Below are 27608 nucleotides of genomic sequence, written 5' to 3' on the forward strand. Positions count from 1 at the left end.
CATTCTAAGGAGCTATGCCTTTGATTTTTTTAAAAATGTATTTTAGATAGAAATCTTCTCAAAATGTAACTTTAGAGAGTTAATTGGTTATTCTGTCTAGACTGCCCTGAGCTGCAGACTGGCCTTGTCTTGCATGGAGGTTGAGTAGGTGGTAGATAGCATGATGATCTCAGAGTCAAATGGTCCTGTTTAAATCTAGGCACCAAGGCACAGCCTGCCACTCTGACGAATCTCCAAATGCCTCTGAGGTACACGGTTCTGCTTACCTCACCGTGCTGGTGTTGACATAAAATACGTGTGAAATCACTTTGCAGACCACCAAGAGTGGTGTGGGAATACTTGCATGGTGTTCTTATTATAAGACTATCCATCCCTCCTCCACCATTAAATGGTTCCATACGCCTTTTTTTGAACTCTTGGGTCAATTTTAAAAATAGTTTTCTCTTTCTTTGCTCTCAGTGTGTTGGCTGAAACCCTTCTTTCTCGTCAGTTTACTGCTTTGGTTTGCTCTTGGCTTAGAAACCAAATGATCAAACTTGCTAAAAGCTGTAACGTATATAAGAATATTGTCACTGAATGACCACCTGAAATAGTCTTCTATAAGTAACGTCCATGGGCCTGTACCATCTCTTTGGATAAATAGAGACTTGGTTTTGTTGGTGCTGTGTGCCCTCGTCTCTGCTCTTTGAGGGTGAAATGAACTGCATTATGGTGTTTCCATCGTTCCCACCTCACCACTGACCGCCCAAGGCAGGCAGCCAACACGGAAAGCCTGTCCATGTACCCTCCCATGTTGTTTGCTATTCAGTCACTAAGTCGTGTCCAAACACTGGCGTGGGTTGACATTTCCATGCATGTGTGCTAAGTTACTTCAGTCATATCCAATTCTTTGCAACCCTATGGACTGTAGCCCACCAGGCTTCTCTGTCTATGGGATTCTCCAGGCAAGAATACTGGGGTGGGTTGCCATGCCCTCCTCCAGGGAATCTTCCCAATCCAGGGATCGAACCCACGTCTCTTACGTCTCCCGCATTAGCAGGCAGGTTCTTTACCACTAGCGCCACCTGGGAAGCGATTTCCATAACCCAGCCTAAAGCCGGAAGCCTCTGAAACTCTTCGGTCATATTTCAACATCTGAACAAGGCATCAGGGTAGGAAATCTTGAATTTGAGTTAACTTCCATTTAAAATATGTGCCTTGACAGTCTTGCCATTTTCCTCCATCATGAAACAGATGAGGTTTGGTGTGTCCTAGTGATGGTGGTGAAGAACACAATCACATACATGCTGACTGTGTGCCAAGCTCAGGGTTAGTGCTTTCTGTTCATGATATGTTTTATGAAACTTTATCTCACTGGAAAGCTTTTTTGATGTGTTTGTAAACAGAAAAAGATATATTTTGAAGCACACGATCCTAAGAAATGGCTGTTTGGTTCAATTATAACTCCACAAATTTCTAAAACAATTTCATTGAACTTTGAACTTTTTCCTTTAGTTAATCACAACCTTTTTGGCCTGGCTTTCTCTCCGCTCTGCTGTCTTCCAGTCTTCCTTTCCCTTCATCTTCATGGATGAAATAACATGAGCCATAGGCTCACAGGGATAGAAGAGTTTCACTTTTAGGCTACAATGGGAGAATTTAGAAGCCTTGTTCCTACCTGAAGAGTTCAATCCCTGCATGCTGTTTATATAGGTACATTTTTTTGAAGTGAGAGATTCCCTAAGAGAAACAGTCATGCATGTTATTTTTAGCTGGAACATTTCTGTCAGCCGTAAACATGCTTGGAACTCAAGCTGGTCTTTGCCATCCTCGGGCTTTCAGTGCACTTTCTAGAGGCTGTGACAGGCCAGCCAACTATCTTTTAAAATATGTCCACCTGTCACCTTTAATGGGAAGTGTGCCTTCTTAAAGTTCCAGATGGTATTTTGGCTGCTAGGAAGTTGAAACTCGGTCTGTGTTAAAAATTATCCTGCTGTTTCAAACTTTCACCTTCTTATAGTGTATTTTTCCCTCTAGACAAGGTCAGCGATGATGGCTTGTTACTTTCGCACCTTTCTAATCTATCCGTTGGTTCTTCACAGGTGTCGTCTCTCCCTCCATAGCTTATATATGCATGTTGTTTATATGCACCTGTGCACCCAGCACCGAGGTCTGGCCGTTAATTACCCGTGTCACCCTGGGTTTTCTAAGTGTTTTCATCGCTGTGGGTTTGTTCCCCTTCTGTAAGTGAGGAGTTGGACCAAGCACTTGCCACATTCCTTTGCAGGTTTAGTGGCCTTCGGTCCACCATGGCCCACGCCCCAGAGGACTCTGGTCCAGGTCTTGTCAATGCGTGACCTGAGGGCAACTTGCTTAAGTCACCCAAGGCGTCGGCAGTCCCACATTTTAAATAGGACAATGTATTCTACCACAGAAAAAATGATGTGATAGGTAAGGAGGAAAAATGTTTGCAAAGCACTTGGGAGCTCCATACAGGAAGGTGCTCTGAAATTATTCGGGTGCCTCACTGGCAGAGCATAGGCATTCCAGGAACTGCCTGACTACTAAACAGGGTGCATTTTCAGATTAGTCAGGTGTGAACAACTCATTTTTTATGTTTTGATTTGAAACAGTATCACTCACTAGAAATGAGTGATTCTTTCCCATTATTTTCCTGCATGTTACTTAGAGTGAACCCCAAACGGCTTTCAACATTATACATGAAATGGATGTGGCTGGTGTTGCTTGGTGCTCTCGATGTGGAGAAATGAAATTAAGATGAGTGGTAGCAGATGGCTTTCTGGGTCCAAGCCTGTGGCCAGGAACAGCAAGTCTGATAGGTTAGAAAGGGATACAGAGTACCAGGCAGACACTGGGATTAGACACAGGATGAGGAAGCTCATATAAGCCCCTGTACTTTAAAGTGATCCATTTTGGGGCCATACAGATGCTGGAGTCAGATATGAATTCCATTTCCTTGGCTGAATGACCTGGGCATGTTACTTCACTCCTGTAAGCCTCAGTTTCCTTATCTATAACTTGAGAGTAATACAGTAAGCACCTGTCTTGTGAAAGTATTTTGAAAATTAAAGCAATAAAGCACTTTTGCACAGAGTATGTGATCATTTCAAGAAAAATTCAACTGTTCCTTTCAGCACAAAGGAACTGGTGATAAATGAAATCAACTGAAAAATGACTTGCATGGCATGAGGAAGCCTACTTAGGATTTTGCAAAAAACTGTTTCAGATAATCAATAAAGCAAGTGATTATACTGTAGCTATGCAATTCAGAGTTAAGGGTCTAGTCTAGTCTCAGCTACATATGCTAATGGAAAGAAGTGGCACCATGAAACAAATGCCAGCAAAGAGACAGAGGATTCTTAGCAGGCAGCAACTGTACTCTAGAGGCTGAAAAACCAGACAGCAAGTGGTGGAACAGAAGCGGAGGCAGTGTCCTTTATGATTCCGTGTGTGTGTGTATGTGTGAGAAGGGAGGAGTAGTGAATGCATATATTTTTCTCCAGTTTCGGATGCCTGCTCCCTAAAGCATCACTTTTCAACTCCTTCTTGTGGACTGGGACTGACATTTACTCTACCATGACTGACAGTGAGAAAAAAAGAGAGGAAGAAAGATATATTCAGGTTAGAGGCTGCAGAAGGTCTGCCTAAAATTTGAGGCTGAGGCACTCCAGTTCTGAAGAGTGACCTCTGAATTGGGGGCTCAGCAAGAATCCATTTATTCTGTGGATTCTTTTTCATTCTAATCAGGCTTTTCCTAGGCTGCAAAGAGGACAGTGACTGCTGTTACAGGACACTTTTTTGAAATACTGTTCCCATCTAGTTCTCACATTCTCTCGGCCTCTCTATCATCTGCTCTAGCATACGCCTTCCTTCAGGTGAGTACAGTGTGGGGCAGTGTACAGAAAACATGGTGTTTGCTGAGGGGGCGGAGAGCAGGGAGGGAAGAGCAGGTGCAGGGGGAGGTGGCTACTGCCGAGGAGAGCAGAAGGGGTCTTGGAAATTGCAAGTCCTCTGAATGGGGACAATCAAGATCGGAACAGAAAGGGGGAAAGGTCCAGTGACAAGAATGGAAGGTGCTCAGATGGAGTCATGCGGAGCCTTCACGGGCTGAAGAATCTGCTTTCCACCAGAGAGGTCTAGTTGGAGGGGGACGTTTAAGACCACCTACCAGCCTTTCTCCCAGTCTGGGGTTAGAGGGTGCAGTCCTGGTGCCAGCTTGGACAGTGAGGCTGTCTGGGAAGGGGTGGAACTGCCTACTGGGGACACACTGCATTTATGAGACCTCTGTGGCTTTAGTGACAAGTGAAAATTTTGATGTCAAGAAGACTTTTAAAGATGTCAGGGACCTTTGTCCACATTACTTGACTTTTCTTACAACTTTGTGAGCGGGTAGAACCTTTTCCTCTATCCTTCAGTACTAAGTTCTGTTAAGATCTGTATCTTACATGACAAGAAAATGAGGCTCAGATTGATTATAGAATTTACCTAAAGTCACTCAGAAACTGGTAAAATCAAGGCTTTCTCACTTCAAACCTTACACTTGTTTGTTACTCCACTGGCTTGATACAATTAGTAGCCCAAGCTCTATATAAGGATTATAACATCACAATCTTGATCGCACTGTTATTACTCTATGGATACCATTGTTATGTTACTATCATCGATATATCTATTTTTGTAAAATTCAAGGCCAAAATAGCTGAGCATCTCAAAGTAACAGAAAAAATGATCAATTCTGCAGAGAACACTAATGGGCATTAGTGACCGCTGAGTGGACTGTTGATACTATGACTCAGAAAAGGTCCACATGTCTACCACTTGTTGGTAAAGAAAACACAAGTGGGAACACAGGTACAATATAGTCTTTGTATATAGAAAAAGAAGAGAAGAAAAAGAAATTTATGTCTTGGTAAGAAAATAATGAATTTATGTATAGGTTCCCCAAATTAAATTCTCCTGGAAAGTATACTTATATATTTGAACATTCAGTCATTCACTCAACCAATATTTGTTAAGCAAATACATATGCTAGTCTGTACCATCTATGGATTTTAAAGCAGAAGTCCTAACACTGGCTCTTAAAAGAAAGTTCCACCTGGACAGCACTGCCAGGTAAAATACAGTTAAATCTAGATTTCAGACAAACAATGAACACTTTTTTAGTATAAGTACATCACAAATAGTGAAGGGGTATACTTAGACTAAAAAAAAATATTTGTTGTTTATCCAAAAATTCATCTGGAGATCTTTGTTTTCTAAGTCTGGCAACCTTATACCTGGTGACAAAGAAATACCCTGAATGCCATCTTAGTCAGCCTTGTAATTCTGTATGCAATTTTGTTGTATAGAGCAAGGTACAGCAAAAAGAATGTGGTATCTGAAATTTGTTCTGATCATTGGAGAGTACTTATATAAATGTACAAAGTATATTTGCATTGTTTCTATGGAGCTACATCCTAAAATAAATAAAACAACTCTGTAGAAAAAAATTTTTTTTCCCTTTTGAAAGTGATTAGATATCATTAGAGAAGAATTCAGCTCATTCGTTGATCAAATATTTTCTGAATGTTTACCATGTGGAAGGTATTATGTTGGGTATATTGAAGCATAAGATATATATGATATATATCATATAATTGGGCTTCCCTGGTAGCTCAGACGGTAAAACGTCTGTCTACAATGCGGGAGACCCAGCTTCGATCCCTGGGTTGGGAAGATCCCCTGGAGAAGGAAATGGCAACCCACTCCAGTATTCATGCCTGGAAAGTCCCATGGACTAGGAGCCTGGTGGGCTACAGTCCATGGGGTCGCAAAGAGTCGGACACGACTGTGTGACTTCACTATCATATAATTATATATAAAATTGTTTCTGCTTTCATAAAGTTTACATTCTAATGGGAAAGCATAAAAACACTCACACAATGATAATATAGGGCTTCCCAGGTGGCTCAGTTGGTAAAGAATCCACCTACAATGCAGGAGACCCCAGTTCAGTTTCTTGGTCAGGAAGATCCCCTGGAGAAGGGATAGGCTACCCACTCCAGTATTCCTGGACTTTCCTGGTGGCTCAGATGGTAAAGAATCTGCCTGCAATGCGGGAGACCTGGGTTTGATCCCTGGGTTGGGAAGATCCCCTGGAGGAGGGCATGGCAACCCACTCCAGTATTCTTGCCTGGAGGATCCTCATGGACAGAGGAGCCTGGTGGGCTACAGTCCACAGGGTTGCAAAGAGTCACACATGACTGAGTGACTAAGCACAGCACAGTTATAATAAGTCATTATTATAAGTTAAATTATTGCTATAAGTTAAGTTATTGTTATAATATTAAGTGCCCAAAGGAGTACATTTGCCATGGAACCTTGAATATGCAAGATATTTGCTTCCATTAACATAATTTATCACTATAAAATCAAGCTGTTGTTCAGTACTCTGATTTACTTTTTTAAAGACGTAGATTCTTGTGAGTGGAATTTTGGGGAACAGTGTTATATAACATAAACAACCTGAAGCCATCCTCCTCCTAATCACCCAGGCCGTCTAGGGAAGTGAGTCACAACTCAGTGTGAATCAGGGCTTGTTAAGACGTAGGTCACTGGGTTCCCATTCAGATCTGGGCTGGACTCGAGAATGCACATGTTGCTGTTGTGGGGACCACAGCTTGAGAAGCACTGTTCCCACGTTACCTTTGAATTTTCCCTATTGCGTGCCTTCTATGCCCACATTCACCCCAGGCTTATCCTCCTGTGTCCTCTGTCTTTCCCTTCTGTCCCATGCCTTTTTTTGCTTTTTCTCTTGGGAGAGGGCACAGAGGAGTCCTGCTTTGTTCCATGAGAGGATGGTTTGTGTTATCTTGCCTTTTCTCTAATTCTCTTGTTTTTAAATGTGTCCTTAACTCTTGTTTTCCTGCCCCACAACATTTATGAAACTTCAGTAAAGCAAACTTGAGAAATTCCTAGAAGAGATGAAGTCCTTTCGTGGTTTGTTTGGCAGTAGAAAGAGTGGTTTAGTGAGAGATTTTCTTTAAAAAATCTTTAAGGAATGAAAAAAAAAAATTCATGCTATGTAGGAAGTTCAAGGGAAACCCAAGGGGTATCACATTGCTTTGGCATTTGCATTCCAATGAGGAAGGAAACATGTTGACAGTTATTACTCAGAGATTGGAGACAGAGCAAAGAAACTCAATGTCTCTGGGAGGAGGAGGCTAAAGTAATGAGGATTTTAAAGAAAGCATTAAGTAGTACTTTACCTTTTATGCAGAGCTCTCACATGCATAATACCTTTACAGTAGCTCAAAAGGCAGGAAAATTATTGTTTCCACTTTAAGCTCAAAGAAACTGAGGGTAATGAAATTAAGTGACTTGTGTATGGTCACAATTAGAGGAACCAAAACTGAACCCAAATAATCTAATTCCAGCACAGTCATCTTTGACTTATGTCCCTACTCTAAATATCAGTGTTATAATCATCAGGAAATATGCTCTACAACCAGTGCTCCCTTGGTGCTCTAAGGTAGAGGTTAGCTCCAAGGTCAACATGATGGACTAATTATTTGTCACAAACATGTCCTTTTAATGACTATGTGGATCATTAACACAGACTTACACAGAACTGTATTTGGAATTCAGATCTCAGAACTGAGTCTCTCCGATCGTTATACGTGTGAAAGCTGCTCAGTTGTGTCTGACTGTTTTCGACCCCATAGACTATACAGTCTATGGAATTCTCCAGGCCATAATACTGGAGTGGGTAGCTATTCCCTTCTCCAGTGGATCTTCCCAACCCAGGGATCGAACCCAGGTCTCCTGCCCTGCAGGTGGATTCTTTACCGACTGAGCCACCAGGGAAGCCCCCAATCCTTGAAAGCAAGTATCATATTCATTAAAAGTTGCAGTTGCTAAACTGCAAAGCTGGTTACCATGCATAGTGGCTGTGATGCTGAGAACCTAAGTTTTTTTCCTTTTAACTCTGTAAAGCTACTCTTTCCTAGTAAGATTCTTTTTGGTTAGATTAAAGGTAAGAAACAGAATCCATCTCTACTCTTCCAGTATACCCAGGACTTTCTAGAATCTTATTTTACACTAACATTTGGACTCTTTGCTGTGGATTTTTATCATTTCCACTGGGCTCCTGTAAAGTTGTGAGGCTCCACTTTTTGATGTTTTCTCAAGACATTGGAGAGAACTTTGTTTTGAAATGTCAGCCACAGTGAATCCAGGTCCTGAATTACTTCCATATGTTCAGGCTGTCTTGCCTTTTGAAAACTGAGACCAATTGTTCCTAAACTTTGTTAGGTTATAGACTTGTTCACTTAGACAAGTATTGATAGAGAGCTGACCATTCCAAACTGCCACTGCCAGATGATTTGGGGGTGAAATGGAAATGTTGATTCTTTTAGATAAGGTACTCAAGTGATAGATGTACATTATTTATTGTTCCTGGATGTGGTCAGGTTATACACACCATTACAAAGACCTTTATAAGTTATGAGGAATTTCATAGTTTCCCAGAGATCTGAAGGCCAACCTTTGAGCATAACTCAGATTTATAAAATGACTTTACTTGTAGCCTTTGTATCTATGATGTCTAAATTTGCAAATCCATTGCTGGTTTTCTTATGGGCAAATCAAGTTATTTGGGTTAACCACAGAATCCTTTGGTAAAATTGAATAAATATGTTCATACACCAAAGAGACAATTTTCTGTAGTACACCAAAATGTTATGCTCCAGATTTAAAGCCTTATTTTGACATGTGATCTAATAGAGTATGTAAACTTTATATCTGCTGGGTCTACTGGAAGAGATGCAAAGATGGGGAGGGTAGACACATTCATGGATCCAAGACCAGAGCCGTCAACTTTGGTTAAGAATACATCTCCACAAATGGTCTCTTTTCCCCTCCTTAATCCTTAATTTGATGGATTTACAATGTAGGTACTCAGAGGAGGAAAGGACATAAACTATGGGAGAATACCCTGTAAATCACAAATTGCCATATAAATTAAAATATTACTATTTGATTAATTTACTAAATAATGATGATACCATACCACATGGAAAATGTCCTTGATTGACCTCAGGTTATTAGATATTCACATTTGCCCTAAGTAAATACAGTGACTTACTGATTTTTTTCCTAAATGCAGCAGTAGTCACTATGTTTTTTAGAGGTATGAAAACTGTCATCTTTAAGAACTGATTCACACAAGGGCACATACATAGATTTACATATTGTTCTGACTTAAGTTGAACTGCACAGAAGGAAAGTTTCGTCTTAAGTAATGCTCTGTTTCCGTTGTTCACTTCCATGTTGGTATGTCTGTTGCAGTTCTTCCCTTCTATTCCCCAATTTAAATTGATCTGCTTTATGTCCTATCCCCTAGCTAGTCCTGCTGGCTGACCTGAGAAACAAGGTTGCTTTGAGGAACTAACTTATTTTCATGTATTGTAATTCAAGTATGTAACTTTCCCCTGACAATTTATTTGTCTTTTAACAGAGATATTCTAGAACTAGAGGGTTAGCAGATGAATGACTCTCCTAATCAGTTCTGTTCAGCTCAGTCGCTCAGTTGTGTCTGACTCTTTGCGACCCCATGGACTGCAGCAGGCCAGGCTTCCTTGTCCCTCACCAACTCCCAGAGCCTTCTCAAATTCATGTCCATCATGTCGATAATTCCTCATAATTCCTCATAATAGGAATTATATAATTCCTCATAATTATATCATTCCTCATAATAGGAATGATATAATTATATATATAATTATATATAATTCCTCATAGGAATTATGACTCTCATAATAGGAATTTCAAATATGGTGATCATCACTGAGTTAGTTACTTTTAGTATAAGAGAAGCCATGTGAAATCATATCACATATATAGACCCTTATATGGAGGAGCGTCTGTGGAGTTCTCACTTCTGTCTGGTCCATTGTAGAACTAGGAAAGGGCACTCACTGGCTGGGAGGTCAGGAAATCTTTGCTCTAGAATCATGGGCTCCAGGGACGAAGCACTATCTTGCCCAACTACTTACCTGATGAATAACTGAATCCCCTCTATAACAAATCACTATGAAATGATTATCCATTCTCTCCTTGAACACCTTTAATTATAGGAACTCATGCTCCCTTTGTAGGTTATCTACCTATCTTTAGAGCATCTCTGCTTAAACTTCCTCTTTTATTTAATTAAATTATCTTTATAGCTTCTAATCATTGGTCCATTTCTATATATGTGAACACAAATAGAACAAACTTAATGTATCTTCCCTCAAATCATTTAAATAATGCTAATAGTGCGAACAATAGCTTCCATTTATAGAGTGCTTATTATGTGCTGGAGATTGCTTTAGGAACTTCTTCATATGTATTAATTCATTTAATCCTCAAAACAGCACTACTATCACTATTTTCCCCATCATATAGACAAGGAAACTAATGTATAGAAATGTTAAGTAATTTTGCCAAGCTGACAAAGCTCGGTAGGCACTTTCAATTCAAACCTACGCACCGCCAAACACCTCTAGCACCTTCAAACATGACTCATATGCCATGGCTTCACAGCCCTTTCCATCTTAAACATACTCCTTTGAGTGTGCCCCAGAGTGTCTACTGGCCTTTTAAACGGGAGAACCCAGAACTGATTGTGGTCTCTAGATGTGGGAAATAGAGAACTAGCACTGGAAAACAGTGAGCTTATCACCCCTCTTCATTTCAGGGACCATAAGTGTAGCTTCCACTGGCATTAGCCTTGTTGTGGCCTCTTCAAGCTGTTGGTTCATATGAACCAACAGTAAGTTTCAGAAACTTACTACAGGCTAAAACCCTTATTCCTGTCTGGCCTATATGACTTGGGTCTGTAAAATGAGGTGACTGGAGTATGTGATCTCCAAGGACTTTTCCAGTTCTAAACATCTAGGATCAAAAATATGTTTCAAAGTTCAATGTATTTCAAGGATGTTGTGCCTGCAAATTCTGTATCAGGTTTTCTCATCTGGCCCTTTCCCACAAAGGGTTTCTGTGATTTTGGTGACAGGATGCTTGGTTCGTGGGATGGGGGCATAGTTGGGGCTTCTAGAAGATGGTTTACAATATGGCTTTCTGTAAAATCTGAAAGATGACTCCTACTTTCCCTGCCACCTACAGGTCCTGCCCCTCCCTTCCCCCAGCCCCCTCGGCCTCTCCCCCTGCTGCCAGGCTTCCAGCCGGGCCGCACTCACCTGTGTGTACGAACATGTGCTTGACGTAGTTCTGTTTGGCGGTGAAAGTCTTGTTGCAGAGAGTGCACTCATAAGGCTTTTTTTCGCCCTGCCCACTGGCTGTGCTGTGGCCTGCGGATGGGGCCAGGGGCTGTGGCGCTGGCAGCTGTGCAGTAAAGGTCGACAGGCCGGGCTGGGACACTGTCACAAACTGGGTCTGCTGGCCTGCCAGGGGCTGTGGCAGGCTGAAGAGGAAAGGCTTGGGGCCGCTGCCCGCCGGCTGGGTAGTGAAGAGGGCCGGCAGGTAGGTGTTACCGGCTGTGCCAATGACCTGCGTGTTGCTGGTTAAGGTCAGAGGCATCCTCAAGTTGCTGGTGAGGGTTTCGGTCTGGCGTAAGTAGAGCTGGGTACTTGGCAATGGCTGCCCGATGGACGTGTTGACCGAAGGCTGCTGCAGGACACTTTTGTCGGAGCTGTTGCTGACAGTGATCACCGTGTTGTCCACCTCCACCTCGTTGCTTCTTTCGGGGGAGGAGGCACCGGTCTCTAGCTGGTGCGGCTGCGGGGCGCCCTCGGCCGGGGCTTCCGCGGCCTGCTCAGGTTGGGCAGGTTCGGCCTGGCTGTCCCGCGCCGCCCCGGGCCCGAACTGCTGCTCCACGGAGTCAGGCTCGGTGCCTATGGAGGAGCTGACGCCCGAGTCGAAGCTTTCGCCCTTGGGCTCACTCTCGGTGCCCTCGGCCTGGTCGGTGTCTTCCGTGCACTCCTCGGACTCATTGCGCTCCAGGATCTGCACCCTTTGCTGCCCGTAGTAGTCGTAGTCGTCCTCCATCTCCTGCTTGATATGGATGTTGCCCACCAGGGTCTGGATGCGCACGGGCCGGGGCTGCTTGCGGCAGTGCGTGGTCTCGGGGGTGGTGGACAGGTAGCGCTCCATCTGCTGCGAGCGCTCGTGGATGCGCGTGATCCAGCTGGGGTCTTCTATGTGGTGGTCGCGGGGCAGGCCGAGCGCAGTCTCGTGGTGGCTGACTACTGCGCCGCTGTAGAAGGAGCGCTCGCCGCTGCCGTTCTGCATGGAGCAGGCGTACAGCGCCGAGTAGATCCTGTCCACGCTGTGCTGCGGGTGGCTCTGCAGGTAGCCTGACTCGGTGTCGCTGCTCTGGCCGGAGGTGCCTGACTCGGGAGTACCCCGTGGCGTGTCCTGGCCTGAGTCCTGGATCCCCGGGAACACATCGCCCACGTTCTGCGACACGATGCGCGTGCACTCATCGATGACAGTTTTGATCTGCAGGATGCTGGCGGCCGTGAGGATCTGCAGGGCTTCCGACTGCGAGACGCGCAGCACGCCGCTGTACATGAAGTCAATGAGCTTTTGCACCGACTGCACCGACACCACCGACGGGATCTCGATGTCACTGTAGCCCAGCAGCAGCTTGTCCTGGAAGAAGGGGCTGCCGGCGGCCAGCACGCAGCGGTGTGCGCGCAGCATGCTCCCGTGGATGCGCACCGTCACGTCACAGAAGTGGCCACGGTTGCGCTGCTCGTTGAGGGTCTCGAGCACGGAATTGCTGAAGTTGTGAAGGTTGATGCTGTGAATGCGCTCGGTCATCCCCTTGCAACTGATGTCACCTGCACGGTGAGACAGACACAACACAGGGCGTGGGTCAGAGCGACCTGGCTGCATCCCTAACATTTGGGTCTCAGGTGGGCAATGCTCATGGCTCCTAGCAGCACCCCTTTGCAGACACAAGCAGGCTCTGTGGCAAGATGGATAGGCTTTGTATCAGGTCGATCTGTGGGTATGATGTCCTATGGTAACAAGGCCTTGGATTTTGTTGCAACAGGGCCCCAGCTATTTGGGGGTACCGAATCCATAATTGACCCCCTAGACCTGCAGCCAGGGTTGTCAGCTGAAGTACAGCAGGCTAAAAAACTGATGGGTCATTGCCTGCTATTCCTATAGCTTCAGCAAATAAGAACCAAAAGGCAAATGAAGACTTGTTCTCAGGAAATTCTGCCTCCACTTTAGACAGACCTAAGCCCAGGTCCTTTGGGAAAGCTTGTATTTTTCTCAATTTATCAAAATTCCTTATTTTATTCATAGACCACAATATTTAATTCCCTTCCTATTAATTAACATGGCAAATTCCGCAAATCCATACCACATATGCAAAAATTCTTGGAAAATTCAGGTTAGACTAAGATAGACATCAAATAGCTACCACCGTGTTTTCCAGTGGAGGGACACGCTCTAGAATGCAATCTTCTTGCTAAAGGAGCACTTGTCCACTGTCTGTATCTACATTTTTCTTATCCTCTTTGGTGAGACCTGTTTGAATACTTTCTAGGGTGTTGTACGTTATATGGTGGTTGTCTGAATTTTCTGAGGCTTAATGAAGAAGAAACGTCAGAAAGGTCAAAGATGGCAGTGTTGACCTGGGAGACTGGAATACACTAGGTGACCATATTCATCATTCAAACTGGGCTCTTGGGAGGACTGTTAGTAAGCAGGTCAGGACGATAGGGTTAACCTTGAGTGGGATGCACAATTATCTCAGGAACTGGGTGCTCTCTGCTCTTGCAAGAGGGATATATCCGACAGTTGCCAGGAGGAAGGCAGCAGTCAGCAACATGGAACATCGGGACAGCCTGACCTACTGCCATCCTTCTATCCTAGGCTACACAGACAAGGGATAGGCTGGTAACACCTAGATCTCAGATTGAGAAGGACAACAAGTGTCTATAACACTAGGCTGAGGGCTTTCCTGTTGTTTTCCTATTCTCTAAAGAATCCCTCTCTCCAAGTCATTCTTCAGTCATTCCCCATTCTTGCCTTTACAACTGAATGATTAGCTTGAGGGAGGCCAAGTAAGTAGGCTTTCAAAACTAGGTGACCTAGGTATAGATTGTTGGTGTGACCCAGATCCCTGTGTCTTGTTAGAAGTAACCCAGAGGTAATGGCTTGCACACACAGGAATGCCCGCCTCCTCAGGTTCTTTCTCCTCTGCCTTAGGAAAGAGGACCTGCTCAGAGAAGTCTGAGCTCAACAACCTTTTCTACTTGATACAATCCATCTCCTCATTCTGAGTTCAGCTGTTGTGATTGCATCCTTATATACTCATTCATTTCCTTTGCTCCCAACTTTACATTCAGTCAGCCTCACAGAAATCCACTAAACTTAATAAATGCTGCCTACAGGCTCTATGTTATCTTTGAGTGATATGATTTGTGCAAATTTTTACGTAAGAGAATTCCCTTTCCTTCCAATTTCTATTAGGTCTGTTAATGTGTCTAAAACATTTCATTAGATGACTGTTTCTATTTTTCCTTTTATATAAAACAAATTGTCCTTGCCAGGTTAAGGAATCAAGGTGAATCCTTTATAACTGTTAATACAAAACACAGCACCAGAGGAAGGCCCCAAAAACCTAGAAAGGAAAATTTAGGAAATCAGTCAGCAGATCATATTCTAATGTCTTACTGAGTCCCTCATGCTCGTGCACTGTGATAATAAGAGCAATTTTTTTTAAGTGTCAAGTTTTAACTACTTTATGTACATTGTTTCATTGAGTCCTCACAACAATCCTGTAATGTCGGTAGTATTATTATCCCCATATTTCAGATGAGGAAACTGAGGCCAGAGGAACTGGGAAACCACTCAAGGCCACACGGGTAGTTGGTGGTCAAGCTGGCATTTGAACCTAGCAGTCTGGGTCTAGAGTTCACACTCTTACCTGCTTCACTGTATTGCATGCTTTGCCTCTGAATGACGCCTGGTTCTTAGGTGTCCATGGGTCTGCCATAAAGGTGCGTAATAAGGCCTGTTCACTGTACCCTCCAGCTACTTCTATACCTATCCATAAACTAGTGTGCTGTCTCATAGCCTCAGTCATCTAATAAAGCACATTTTAAAAAACTTATAAATGGAATAATGCAAGAGATAAAAGAGAGTTCGGGCACTAAAATGTAGAGGTGTCTATATACAATTTTACCATCACCAAGGTCTCTTTCATTTCATTTCATTAAGTAAAATGGTAAGCACTAAAATTGGCTAAGTCTCTGAGTAGGATGGGTTTATTAAAAACTTTTTTCCACACAGGTAAAAACACTCTTTAAACACACAATTGCTCATAGCAGCAGTCACAGCTATATCACTTGAGTTGTCATATATGACAAAGAATTGTCTTCCTTCTGATAACTCTGGGAAGAAGCTCAATCACAATTATCATAATAATTAATAACCATGTAGCATTTTACAGTGTACAAACTTTTACAGGTATAAACTCATTTACTCCTTATAACAATCCTATATATTTTCAGGACAGGTCCTATTATTACTATTTGATGTAAAAGGAAGTTGAGGGTTTCAAAGTATCTAAATGACTAGCCCAATGTTTTCCAGAGCTAGTAAGTGGCTGAGGTGGGATTAGATCCCATGTCCCTTTGATGCTCTTTTTATCACATGATACTGGATCACTGACAAATGAAATCTGGATTACCCAAAGACTGAGGGCCATCTAATTCTCAGAACATAGAAGAAAAGATAAAGACACGGAAAGTGATGATGGAGCTTGCTGTAGAGATGGATATGGTCACCAACAAGAGCTGTCATTATATCACACACATTTGTAGATACAGGCACACACACACAAACACATACAAACTCATGAAAAAAAGTTCAAACTGCTTGTTGGGCTGATCCACTCAAGTCTAAATAATCAGGTAAATCTACAGCAATAATAACAAAAAATTGTCTGCTAAATAATCCGAGTTATGATTTTTTCAGTAATGCTGTTGCCAACTTCATTAAAAACCACAGAGACAAAACCTGCACACATATACAGCCTGACCTGACCAACCTAGTTGGATTTTTGCAGACACAATTTTTAAAGATCTCTGAGTGCACTGGTCCTGCACCACAGTGAGCAGCCGTGAAAGGCTGAATCGGTTTTTGCTGATATGTGTACAGATGCGACGGGGGACCCTGCCGGTCCATTCAAGCATGCCTCGGCCCTCCAGCACACAATGCTGAAGCAAGTCCTTTCCCAGGCTTTCTTTCATTTTCAACACTAATACAGTGGGAAAGAGTTTCTGCCACAGCAAGGCGATGTCCAGGCTTTTGTGAAACAGGTCCTTTTCATCCAGTGGGCATTAATGTATAGATTCCAACGGAATAAATCTGAAATACTCTACTGTAGAAGATTTGTTCCCCATTGAAAACAAATCTTGATTAGATGGTTATTCAGAGACTGTATAGGAAGGAATGGTGTGAAAATGCTAACTCCATTCTTTCTTAGATTGGCAGTGAATAGGCATTTGGGCTATTCAAAAAAAAAAAAAAAAAAAAAACACCAACCTTCGACTCTACAAAACCATACAACTTTACAAAGATTTTGTGCATCTGGGGACGCCACGATACACTTCCTCCCCCCATTCCCTCCAAAAATCCCCCATGGTGGTGTGAACATAGAACTGATGGGGTAAAATGAAAAAAAAAAAAAACTGACAAAAATAGTTCTCTGCGTGTTTTAAAATAGTAACCCATCTTCTTTCCACTAGAGTAAAAAATATAGAGTCAGCCTGTGGTGGCATTCACTGGAACACGCAAGGAATTCTATTCCTGAATGTGATCGTGTACTCTAAGTGATGGTGTTCTGCGGGTGAGCACAGTATGGATGAGGCGAGGCAGGAGTGAACACCGGAGGGGGATTCTGCTTGTGGTGAAATAGCTGATGGAGGGCTTGGCTGTCTATGTTGTAGGAACCCAGTTCCTGCCTGTCCCTGAAACGGCGGGTGTCCAAGGATAGGACTAAGCACTAGAATAAAAAAGCTGCCTGTGCACAAGGGAAAAGGAATGAGAAAAGGAAACAGCAGGCAATACAATCTCTTTTAATTAGGTGTGAAATCCAGTCCTTTCTCAGTCCAGATATATAAAATGAGACTAGTGCAAGGGCGAGATGCTGTAGAGAGAGATGGGAATTGGAAGACTCTGTGGCTGGGAAAGAAACATGAGCTCTCAAATTAAAACCAAGATGAATTTTGGTTGACAGACTGAAGTCAAATGTCAGGGCCAAAGAGCCCTCGAGTTTTCAATCTGGGCCACCAGGCTCATGTGTGCTAAGTGGGTCAGCACATGAAACAGGGCCAGGTGGCCAGGCCTCCACACCCAGCCTCTTCTCACTCCCTTTCCCAGATTGTGCTCAATCGCACACCCAAGTTGCTCTTTCATATTATCAGGTGATGAGTGATCATGTTGAACTTTCACATTTTGGTGCTACTTCCCAAGCTGATCCCATTGGGAAGAATCCAGTTTTTACTGGAGAAAGCTGGGATACATGTGCAACTATGGCCCCTTTCTCCCCAAATCTACATCCATTGTCCTGCCAGATGCCTGACCTCAGTCATGTGTGTTTTACCTCTTTGCCTGGGGTGGATGCTTGCGGAGTCTCTGCACCACAGGAGGTTAGAGGTTGCTTGCTCACAGATTCCACCATCTAGAGCAGATGGTCCTGTATGTCCCTCCCCTCTCTATCTCCCTGGCATCTCCACAGGGTGGCTCTGAGGAAATCACTAATGCAAGTGGGAAGCAGTAGGCAGAGAAAGACTTTCTTCTACCCTAGCTCCATCTGTTGTTGTTTAGTGACTAAGTTGTATCTGTCTCTTTTGCTATCCCATGGACTGTAGCCCACCAGGGTCCTCTGTCCATGGGATTTTCCAGGCAAGAACACTGGAGTGGGTTGCCATTTCCTTCCAGGGGATCTTCCTGACCAGGGATCAAACCCATGTCTCCTGCTTGGCAGGCAGGTTCTTTCAGGTTCTTTACCCTGAACCACCTGGAAGCCCCCTGGATCCACACACCTAGCATATCCCTGCTCTCACTGCCTCTGTAGGTGAACTGTGGGAAGGTCATCAGCGTTTGAGAAGCAAATGCCTCATACGCTTACCCATTCCTGGTAAGCAGGGGGTGCTTTGAGCTATCTCCCAATGAGGGTTTTCCCTGTCTTCCAGATTGTCATAGCCTGGATTACAGGAACCATTAGCTATTCCATGTTTTTTTTTTTTTTTTTTAGTGATTGGTAACAGAATTCTTCTCCTAAAACTGAAATAAATTCTTCAGTTTTCAGAAATTTGACTTTCAAACATATTTTCAGTAATTTTATATATATATATATTTTTTTAAGTTGCTCAGTCGTGTCCGACTCTTTGCAACCCCATGGACAGTAGCCTGCACCAGGCTCCTCCGTCCATGGGATTTTCTAGGCAAGAGTACCGGAGTGGGTTGCCATTTCCTTCTCTAGGGAATCTTTCCAGCCCAGGGATCGAACCCAGGTCTCCTGCATTGTAGACAGATGCTTTACCATCTGAGCCATATACAACCTGTAAAAGTTGGGAGCACTCTGTATGAAATTTTATAATCACTGCTTATTATTTCATGTCGATGGAAATATTAAAACTACTAATGATATTTTATTTATGATCTCAATATTTTGGTTAGGTATGTTTTGTATTACTTGAATTTTCATTCATATATTAATTCACGCATGTAATGCACTTTCATTCATTCTGGAGCACATTTTAAGTATTTAAAGGTCCTTAAGAAGCATATATATATATATATATACACACACCCAGGTTTCCCAGGTAGTTCAAATGGTAAAGAATCTGCCTGGGATGCAGGAGACCTGGGTTTGATCCCTGGTCAGGAAGATCCCTGGAGAAAGAAATGGCAGCCCACTCCACTATTCTTGCTTGGAGAATTCCATGGACAGAGGAGCCTGGTGGGCTACAGTCCATGGGGTCACATAGAGTTGGACACGACTGAGCAACTAACACTTTCACATATATAATGGAATACTATTCAGCCATAAAAAGAACAATAGTTTGCCATTTGCACAAACACAGATGGACTTGGAGGCCATTATACTAAGTGAAATAAGTCAGACAGAGAAGAATAAATACTGTATGAGTGACTGAGTGATAGTCGCTCAGTCGTGTCTGACTCTCTGCGACCCCATGGACCGTAGCCCATCAGGCTCCTCTGTTCATGGAATTCTCCAGGCAAAAATACTGGAGTGGGTTGCCATTTCCTTCTCCAAAATACTGTATGATATCACTTATATATGGAATATAAAAAATACAACAAACTAGTGAATATAACAGAAAAGAAGCTGACTTGCAGATATAGAGAACAAACTAGTGGTTACCCATGGGGTAGGTGGTATAGGGTGTGAGGAAGTGAGAACTACAAAGTACTGGGTGTAAGACAGGCTCCAGGATGTATCGTACAACGTGGGGGATACAGCTAATATTCTGTAATAACTGTAAATGGAAAGTAAGCTTTAAAAATGCATGTTTGTTGTTTAGTTGCTCAGTCATGTCTGACTCTTTGTGACCCCATGGACTATAGCTCGCCAGGCTCCTCTGTCCACGGGATTTTCCAGACAAGAATAGTGGAGTGGGTCACCAAGTCTTTCCCCATAAACGCTGTATAAAAAATAAAACGTTATTTTAAAATGCATATTTCATATACTTATGTAACTATAAAATCAATGAAGGGACCAGTATCAGCATTACAGTTGTATGAATAAATGTATGAACATAAATGAATAAATGAAAGTTTTGTGATGAATTAACATTACATTTTTACTTGAAAGAGTAAAAATAAAATTAGGCCACACTTTAGCAACTATGTAGGACCTATGGTGCACTCTTCTATGTAAAATTTACCCTCGCCCTCATTCAACTCCTTATTTCACTTCTATTCTGATTTCTTTTTATAGCCATACACAAATATATTTTCCTATTTATTAATGTATTGAATATTTTTTCAAGCCAACTTAAATCCTTTTAGTTATGAGGTGAGTTTATTATCAAACAATTAATCAACAAATAATTGTACATTAACTTTATGGGACCAATTATAAACATAAGTTAACACTTCATTTTGGGGTATTATCAAGCCACATACTTTATGAATTTACATACTTTGAGCATCTGATTCCAGTGGAACAAAAGGCTGAAAGTTCAAATACCTTTACTGTCTTACAGTACAAGTGGCAAAAGCTAAGTTTTAACTCTGTGAACAAAGGCATTGGATAGCTGTAATTCTAGACAACATTCTGAAAGACACCTATGCCCTCATTCTAAAGCTGCAGTGAAATGGCTTCTTCTTGAAGAGGGAGGACCTGCTGGGACTAAGGGAAAAAGTCAATGAAATCTGAGGTTGATGCCTTTAAATCCTCTTATGCTGTAAACCTTTTGAGACACCTTTAGGGGTTTGATTTTTCCCCCCCCTAAAGCTCTTTCCTTACAAATTTAGCTGCTGCCCTATTGTAACCTTTTCCTTTGTTCACTAAATCTGAGGAACGAAAACACAGAGATACTGCATCTGTGGGTGGGATGAAAAAATGAACAAAAGGATCTACTTAAATTCACAAAGTATGCAGTTTGAACTTGGCTTTGACAGAAGGGTCTATATATTCAAATGCATAGTTAGTAAGTCCTTTATTTTGCTTAGGAGGAAACTGTACACTTAAAAAGTGTTTACATAAAAACCAGCATCTTTTTACTTACTAATCTATTCTCCTTTTGATCTCTTCATCATCATATACTTATTTTTTAGAGGAAAAACAAAATTTTAACTGCAGTGACTTGAGGCACTCCTTTGGAAAACATCATCAACTGGTGATGAAGTATAGTTAGGTAAGAAACTAATTTTTTGACTTTGGGAAAACTTTTATCTGAACTTCGATAAGTGAGAAAACAGAACCCTATAGTGTCATTTTACAAAAGCTTTTTGACTGAAATAATCACAGAGTTCCTCAATTCCCAAAACTTCCTCTGCTGCTCACTGTTCTGAGACTGCTTTCAAAGCAGACATTCAGATTCATGCTCAAATGTTCTCTTTGCTTATATCTCCCTAGAAAAAAATAAGCTACTTTCATTGTGACAACCAGTTTTTAAGCATAGCTCTTTGTTGGCAGGAGATGGATAAACGTTTTCGGTATGGAAAGTGTGGACTAGAGCCATGATAGATTGTTCTACTGAGGAATGAAGGCCTTCTACATGCGGAAGACCAGGATTCAATCCCTGGGTCAGGAAGATCCCTTAGAGAAGGAAATGGCAACCCACTCCAGTGGGATTCTTGTCTGGAGAATCCCATGGACAGAGGAGCCTGATGGGCTACGATCTATGGGGTTGCAAAGAGTTGGATATGACTGACATACAGCATACAGCTTCTCAAAGTAACAAGGAAAAGCCAAGGAAAGAGGTAAATTTGTTTGGCTGGATAACTGATTAAGACAGAACAGAGGTGATTTGATGTGGGCCAGTTTAAGAAAGTAGCAGAAACTACATCTTAACAGCCCTACCTAGGGTAATACATTATAGAAACAGGCACAGGATTTCCTTAAGAAAAAATAAGATGTAAGTTCCTTTTTGGCTCATGCTGAGATGAAGAAGAGTCTAAATAAATGTTGTTAGAACTTAAAAACTTGGAAAGCACTGGTAAGTAAGTGAAGTGGAAGGTATAATTTGCAATTATTCTAATTAGGAGTAAGGTCTATATTTTAATCTTATTTTTATTATATTCTTGATTGTATCTTTTATATAATGTTTTATTATATTGTTTACATATTATAGGGTAAAAGATAATAAGCTGTTTAAGAGTCTTCTATTGCTATAGGTAACATTTTAATTATCTTGACTTATTTCACCAATTTGATTTGATCTTATCTTCTTATTTTCCCCAGATAAAATCTCTGCATTAATTCAAGAAGCTGTGTGTTAGTTGTTCAGTAGAGTCCAATTCTTTATGACCCTGTAGTCTATATGTAGCCTGCCAGGCTCCTCTGTCCATGGGACTCTCCAGGCAAGAATACTGGAGTGGGTTGCCATTCCTTTCTCCAGGGGACCTTCCCAACTCAGGGACCGAACTTGGGTCTCCTGCATTTGCAGATATCTTGATGTAGTACATTCATTTGTCCTGAGTCCTAAGATTATCATGCTTTCTCTACTTAACAAATCTTAGGTACCATTTAAAGAACCCAATTCAAAGTTTTTCTGTTCTGTGGAGCCTTCTTTGATTACTGAACTCCATCCTGAGTTCTTTCTTTTCCTAGTTCCCACTGATAGTGAGGTAAGAAACAAACATTAATTTCTATTTTTTAACGGAACTATAAAGCTTTCATAATAATAAGGCAATTAAAAAAGACCAAGTCTTGCCCTCATTTCTGGGCTCCCTTGATAGTTGTGGCTTCTGAGCCCAGCTTCCCCTCAAATGAAGAAGGTGCCAAAGTGTGAGGTACATGACTCCAGTTGGGTTGACTGCTTGGCACACTTTTGGAGGCTGGAAATAAAAAAGCGCTCACTTGGGAGGGACAGTGATGATTTTGGGCTGGGTCCATACTCAGTAGTAAAGACCACTACTACAGCAGTGCTGGGCAGTCAGATGGACCAGTCAATTTGGCAACTTCGTTAGGTAGACAAGGAATATTGATGATGAAGACTATTATAGACTAAGAATCTGACCACTCCTGAGATTTCATGAGTCTTGTACAAGTCTAGAGAGGGGAAGGAAGCCCTGAAACTTGACTAGATTTTTTGCTAACCTTACTGATAGGGACCTTGGTTTAATTTTCTATAGAAAAGTAAGGAAACATTTCTTGTACCTCAATGTTGTAGGATAGATCGGAACTTTCTTATAGTCCTTAACAGTGTGTTGTTGATCATTCTGTCTTCATTTTTCTTCATTTGTGCCTGACTTCTCTCTATGAGAGGGCTTCCCAGATAGCTCAGCTGGTAAAGAATCCACCAGCAATGCAGGAGACTCTGGTTTGATTTCTAGGTCAGGAAGTTCCCCTGGAGAAGGGATCGCTACCCACTCCAGTTTTATTGGGCTCCCCTGGTGGCTCAGATGGTAAAAAATCCACCTGCAATGTGGGAGACCTGGATTCGATCCCTGGCTTGGGAAAATCCCCTGAAGGAGGGTATGGCAAGCCACTCCAGTATTCTTCCCTGGAGAATCCCCATGGACAGAGGAGCCTGGTGGGCTACAGTCCATGCGGTCATAAAGAGTTGGATAACACTGAGTGACTAAGCACATATTATCTCTATAAGAAGGCTCTCAGCTTCCTGGAGGCTGGTACCTTGCCTTGTTATAACTACAGCTTCATCACAGATCATCGAATCCTCACTTTGCCCACCACACTTCTTTCCACTGAGTAGGTCTCATCTAAGCGTTTGTTTGCTCATTTCTCCCCTGCATATCCCAGACATGCTGATGACAACGTATGGGTCCTGAGGATGCTCCTTTTCTCTGAGCTGTGTCTACAGGCTCTAGGCCCAAGGCTATTTTCACCCCTGCAGTTGTGGGCAATGCTGTTCCCCTGTCCTTTACCGCAGCACCCCTTCTCATTGGGGAAGTTCAGTGTTCAGTATGAATTCAAGCTCTAAGGCAAATGGTTTTTTATGTGTTCACTGCATTTCCCAGAATCTGTGCTTCTTCATTTGTGATTTTTGACACGTCATACCATCCGCATTGCTTTGGTTCCATTCCCCGCCAAGAGGCAGCTCACTGGGGCCTCAAGTCATGTCTTCACATGCAGTGGAACTCAAAGCTGAGCCACACTTTGCAACTCAAAATGAGAAGAGATGGCCAATCTGTGAAGTGGTACCAAAGCGATAAGACTGAACTCCCACCACTCTTGCTTAACTTAGGGAAGCTCAACTGCTTGGTAAAAGATGTTACAGAGATGATCTATCAATCAGCTTTGACAATGGGTATTTATATTTGCATAAACAGTGTCAGGGATTGTTTAGAATATTTTCACTTGGTGGCCACTGGGTGTCCTCATTTGCAAAGTAAATATGCATCATTTAGTGTGGGTCACCAGAGAGAATAAAAGACACTAGTTTTCTCTTTGGCCTCTTGCATACGAGGTAGAAATTTATTGCTGAACTCATAACCAGGTCACATATTAATACTGTTTAAAAACCTTCAGGTCATACTGTTAAAGTTTATAATCAAAAGTAACTTCTGCAGATTCCAGACATGAATTTACAAGGCTGGGCTTCCTTAGCAGGGGGACTGTGATCCAGCTAATAGAATGAACCCTTATTCATTTGAAAATTGGCATGGGATTTTGACTATCTGCCGAGAGAGTCAGGAGAGAGGAGTGGAGAAGGTCTTAATTTATTCTTGAAAGGAAAGAGAACACCAAATATCTCCATGGGATATTTGTTAAATTCTGTTTTTATCTCAAGTTTTCTGAAAACCAATTAAAAATAATAATGAGAAAGATAAAACATGCCCTTTGCTTGGGAAACCTGAAATAATGTGAAAAACAGTAAAATGAGCTGTGCCATATAATGCTTATCAATCATTTCATATTTAGAGACAAAGAATTAAGTTATTCCTTGGTGGACTAGTTATCCCATGTGTAAAAGAGATACTTGTGTTTCACAAGGATGTTGTAGGACAAATAAAATAGAACAGGGTTCCTAAGAAGAGAAACAGCATACAAGATAGATTACGGGCATTACTAATATTCTAATTGTGGTTGAGTCACAGTTGTGTGACTTGTTCCTGATGGCAGACAGGAGTCAAGGCCAGAGCTCACGCAGCAACAAATAAACTGTTTTGGCCACACCAAGGCACTGGGTGTGACATACTGCTGGGCTATTACTTTGTGCTCCCTAAAGTGATTTTTGCATGCTTAGGATTGTCAATGCTTATATTACACACGTCGCTGATGAGATTATTTCCTTGTATGGCCAAAAGGATTTCTATCTCCCCACCTTGCAAATTCTCAAACTGGAGATTCAAAACTACTCCTGACTATAAGAGTACTTGCTTTCAACGAGCTGAACTTTCTCAAAAGCAAAATTAACAGTAATATTTTTTTCACTAGTGTATACCCCAGGTTAATAATTATTCTCTGGCATGTCATTTCAGTATATAAATTAGCAATATGATTCTGTGCCATAGCAATTATTTACACAGATAATATCAGGGAAACTACGAAGATCCACGAGCTAGTCCCTGCCTTGCAGAGATGTTCTCCGGTCTTACTTGGCTTTGCTTAACAGCCTTTTTTGTTTTTAAAGGACCACCATGCCTCTAGTACACCATCTGTGACTCTTAATCAACTGTTTAAATCCGCAACAGGACACAACAGCCAGGTCACTTTCACCCTGAGTTTCTACTAAAGGATCACCATGTATTCAAAGTATAAGGAGAAGTGTCTCATTTCTTCTAATAGCCTTTGATTTCTGTTTCTTTAATTAGTAGATTCGTTTCTGGACTACTGTAACCCTAACACATATCTGCAGAGCCCTCCTGATTGTGTTCTACCCTAAGCCTTTCTCCTTTCAGTCTTCTCAGTCTACTCCTTTCATTTCACTTTGAGCACTTCTCAAGGCTCGGTGACCGAGCACCACACAGCCCAGGTCTTATCTGATATGCCGGCGCCTGGTGTGGTCTAAGACACACTGATGTTTTGTTCTTGAAGGACAGGACTGATGTTCTGAAACCTGGACTCCAACACAAAGGAGATCATTAGCCCACTTTGAGTGTCTCTCTTCTTTCCTCCTGCCTGGCCCCCTCCTACCCTCCCCAATACTTCCTTAGTCTTGTGTGCTGGCAGCAGATGGCAACCATATTCTGAAGCTGAGTCTGTACGAAATCGTGCCATGGAGAACAGAGTGGCTTCAAAGTTAGCTTTCTATTCAAGTGGGATGGCGGAGGCTTCTGGAGGCATGAACTCATCTCTCATTCATATAATCCTCTCTTGCATTCAGCCAGGCATTTGTTTTTTGACACATCTTTCCACTGTCCAGCCAGTGGAGGGAGGGTGGGCAGAGAGTTGGACGGCCCTTTCAGCAGGAGGGCACCAGGATTCTATTCCATGCCAACTGCTTGTTTCCCTGGGCCAGCTCCGTCTGCTGCAGATCACATTACATCCTTCCCCTGAGAGAGGCTCGGGAGCATGGGTGCAGAGTGGATTTCTCAGGAACCGTATCTTTGCTAGACTGACACACACTGTACTCCCTAGGCCAAGCTGAGACCTGGGAAAAGGGTGAGACCAGGACGGGGGTGTGGGGTTGCTGAAAGCTGTGCAGGATGGTACAGTAATGAGAAGCGGGAGTGGGAAAACCTTTCCTTTTTGTTGTTTCAAGGTTTGCTGGAGCTTTTGCCTAATCATCTGTTTGAGCATCTTGAAAATAAGTGTCTATTTTCATGATATCTATCAAAAACAGGCACCAGATTATCCTACAAAGTCGACCTTAACCCTCCCATATTGCTACTCGAATCAAAACATGTAGCAGCCTACATCCAACAGAAAGTGGTTCTGTTTTCCCAGCATAAAAACCAGTGGGTATCTGTGATACACTTTGTTTTGTTGGTCTGCTGAAAGAAAACAACTAGGTGAAAAATCAGTAACTCTACTTTTACAAACGGGAGAAATGCTCGCAAACACACTCCCACTTTTGCTCAGTTCTCCCTACCACATTCATTCATTCATTTATTTGCTCAATAAAGATTTGCTGAGCTCCTACTACGACCAAGCACTTCTCTGCTAGGTGCTAAGAAATCAGCAATGAACAAGATAGAGTTTCTGCCCTAACAAACTCTTCCACCCAGACAAAATAAAGATTTAATAATTTAACTTTTAGAATATTATTTGAGGACTAGGAATAATTAATTTGTCTTACCTAGTGTTTCTTCTGATTCTTTCTCAAACATGTCTCTCGAAGGTCCACACTCCTTTAACCACGAAGTTCTCTCCTGAAACTCTCTCTATTGTTATATTCATTCCTTTCTTGGATACAATGTTGAGAGTTCAGATTGCAACTGGTATCTTTTTTTTTTTTTTGGTAGAATTGCAACCCTGAGGATCCAGGATCATTACTTTGCAAGCTACACATGTATTTTCTCTGTAAATATTGTATCATCTAATTTGCATCTTTGGGTTCTGCTGATTAGCCATCAACATGTGATTTAAGGAATACAGCATATGAGATGTACAAATCATGACTCAGTAAGTTATTATTTTAAAACTCTGACTTGGGATTTATACTGACTTGCATACAATCTAGTTAAGCATTTGATCTGCGACTATTACTAAAAGCCTTATAGCTCAAGTTCCATACCCATGTGTCTCTGGAATTCTATACTCAGCAGCAAAAGGGCTCCACAGTTGAGAGAAGCAAATGCTTGAAGTTATCTCCACCCATTACCTCAAACCACGTAGGCACCACGGGACAGGAAAGGCTCACTGGGTACGATGAGCCAACAGGTCTTACTGAATTTCTTAAGATTATGTTTTTTTTCCCCAACTGCTGAAAACTGCTTCAGAAAGGAGGAAGGTAAGTGAGCTGAGTGATTAAGGGCAATCCTCCTTGGCACTAAAA

The 27608-nt window shown here is 42.2% G+C and overlaps 1 protein-coding gene across 29 annotated transcripts in view; it reads right to left on the reverse strand.

The window, feature by feature from the left end:
- ZBTB20 (zinc finger and BTB domain containing 20) overlaps positions 1 to 27608 on the reverse strand; it is an 862801-nt gene that overhangs the window by 24796 nt on the left and 810397 nt on the right. For all 29 annotated transcript variants that reach the window (XM_059890169.1, XM_059890161.1, XM_059890164.1 and 26 more), the window contains one exon: positions 11220 to 12824. In XM_059890169.1, the coding sequence (XP_059746152.1) occupies positions 11220 to 12824 (1605 nt within the window). The remainder of the gene's footprint in view (positions 1 to 11219; positions 12825 to 27608) is intronic.

The sequence above is a fragment of the Bos taurus genome, chromosome 1, assembly GCF_002263795.3.
Source record: "Bos taurus isolate L1 Dominette 01449 registration number 42190680 breed Hereford chromosome 1, ARS-UCD2.0, whole genome shotgun sequence".
Taxonomy (NCBI): domain Eukaryota; kingdom Metazoa; phylum Chordata; class Mammalia; order Artiodactyla; family Bovidae; genus Bos; species Bos taurus.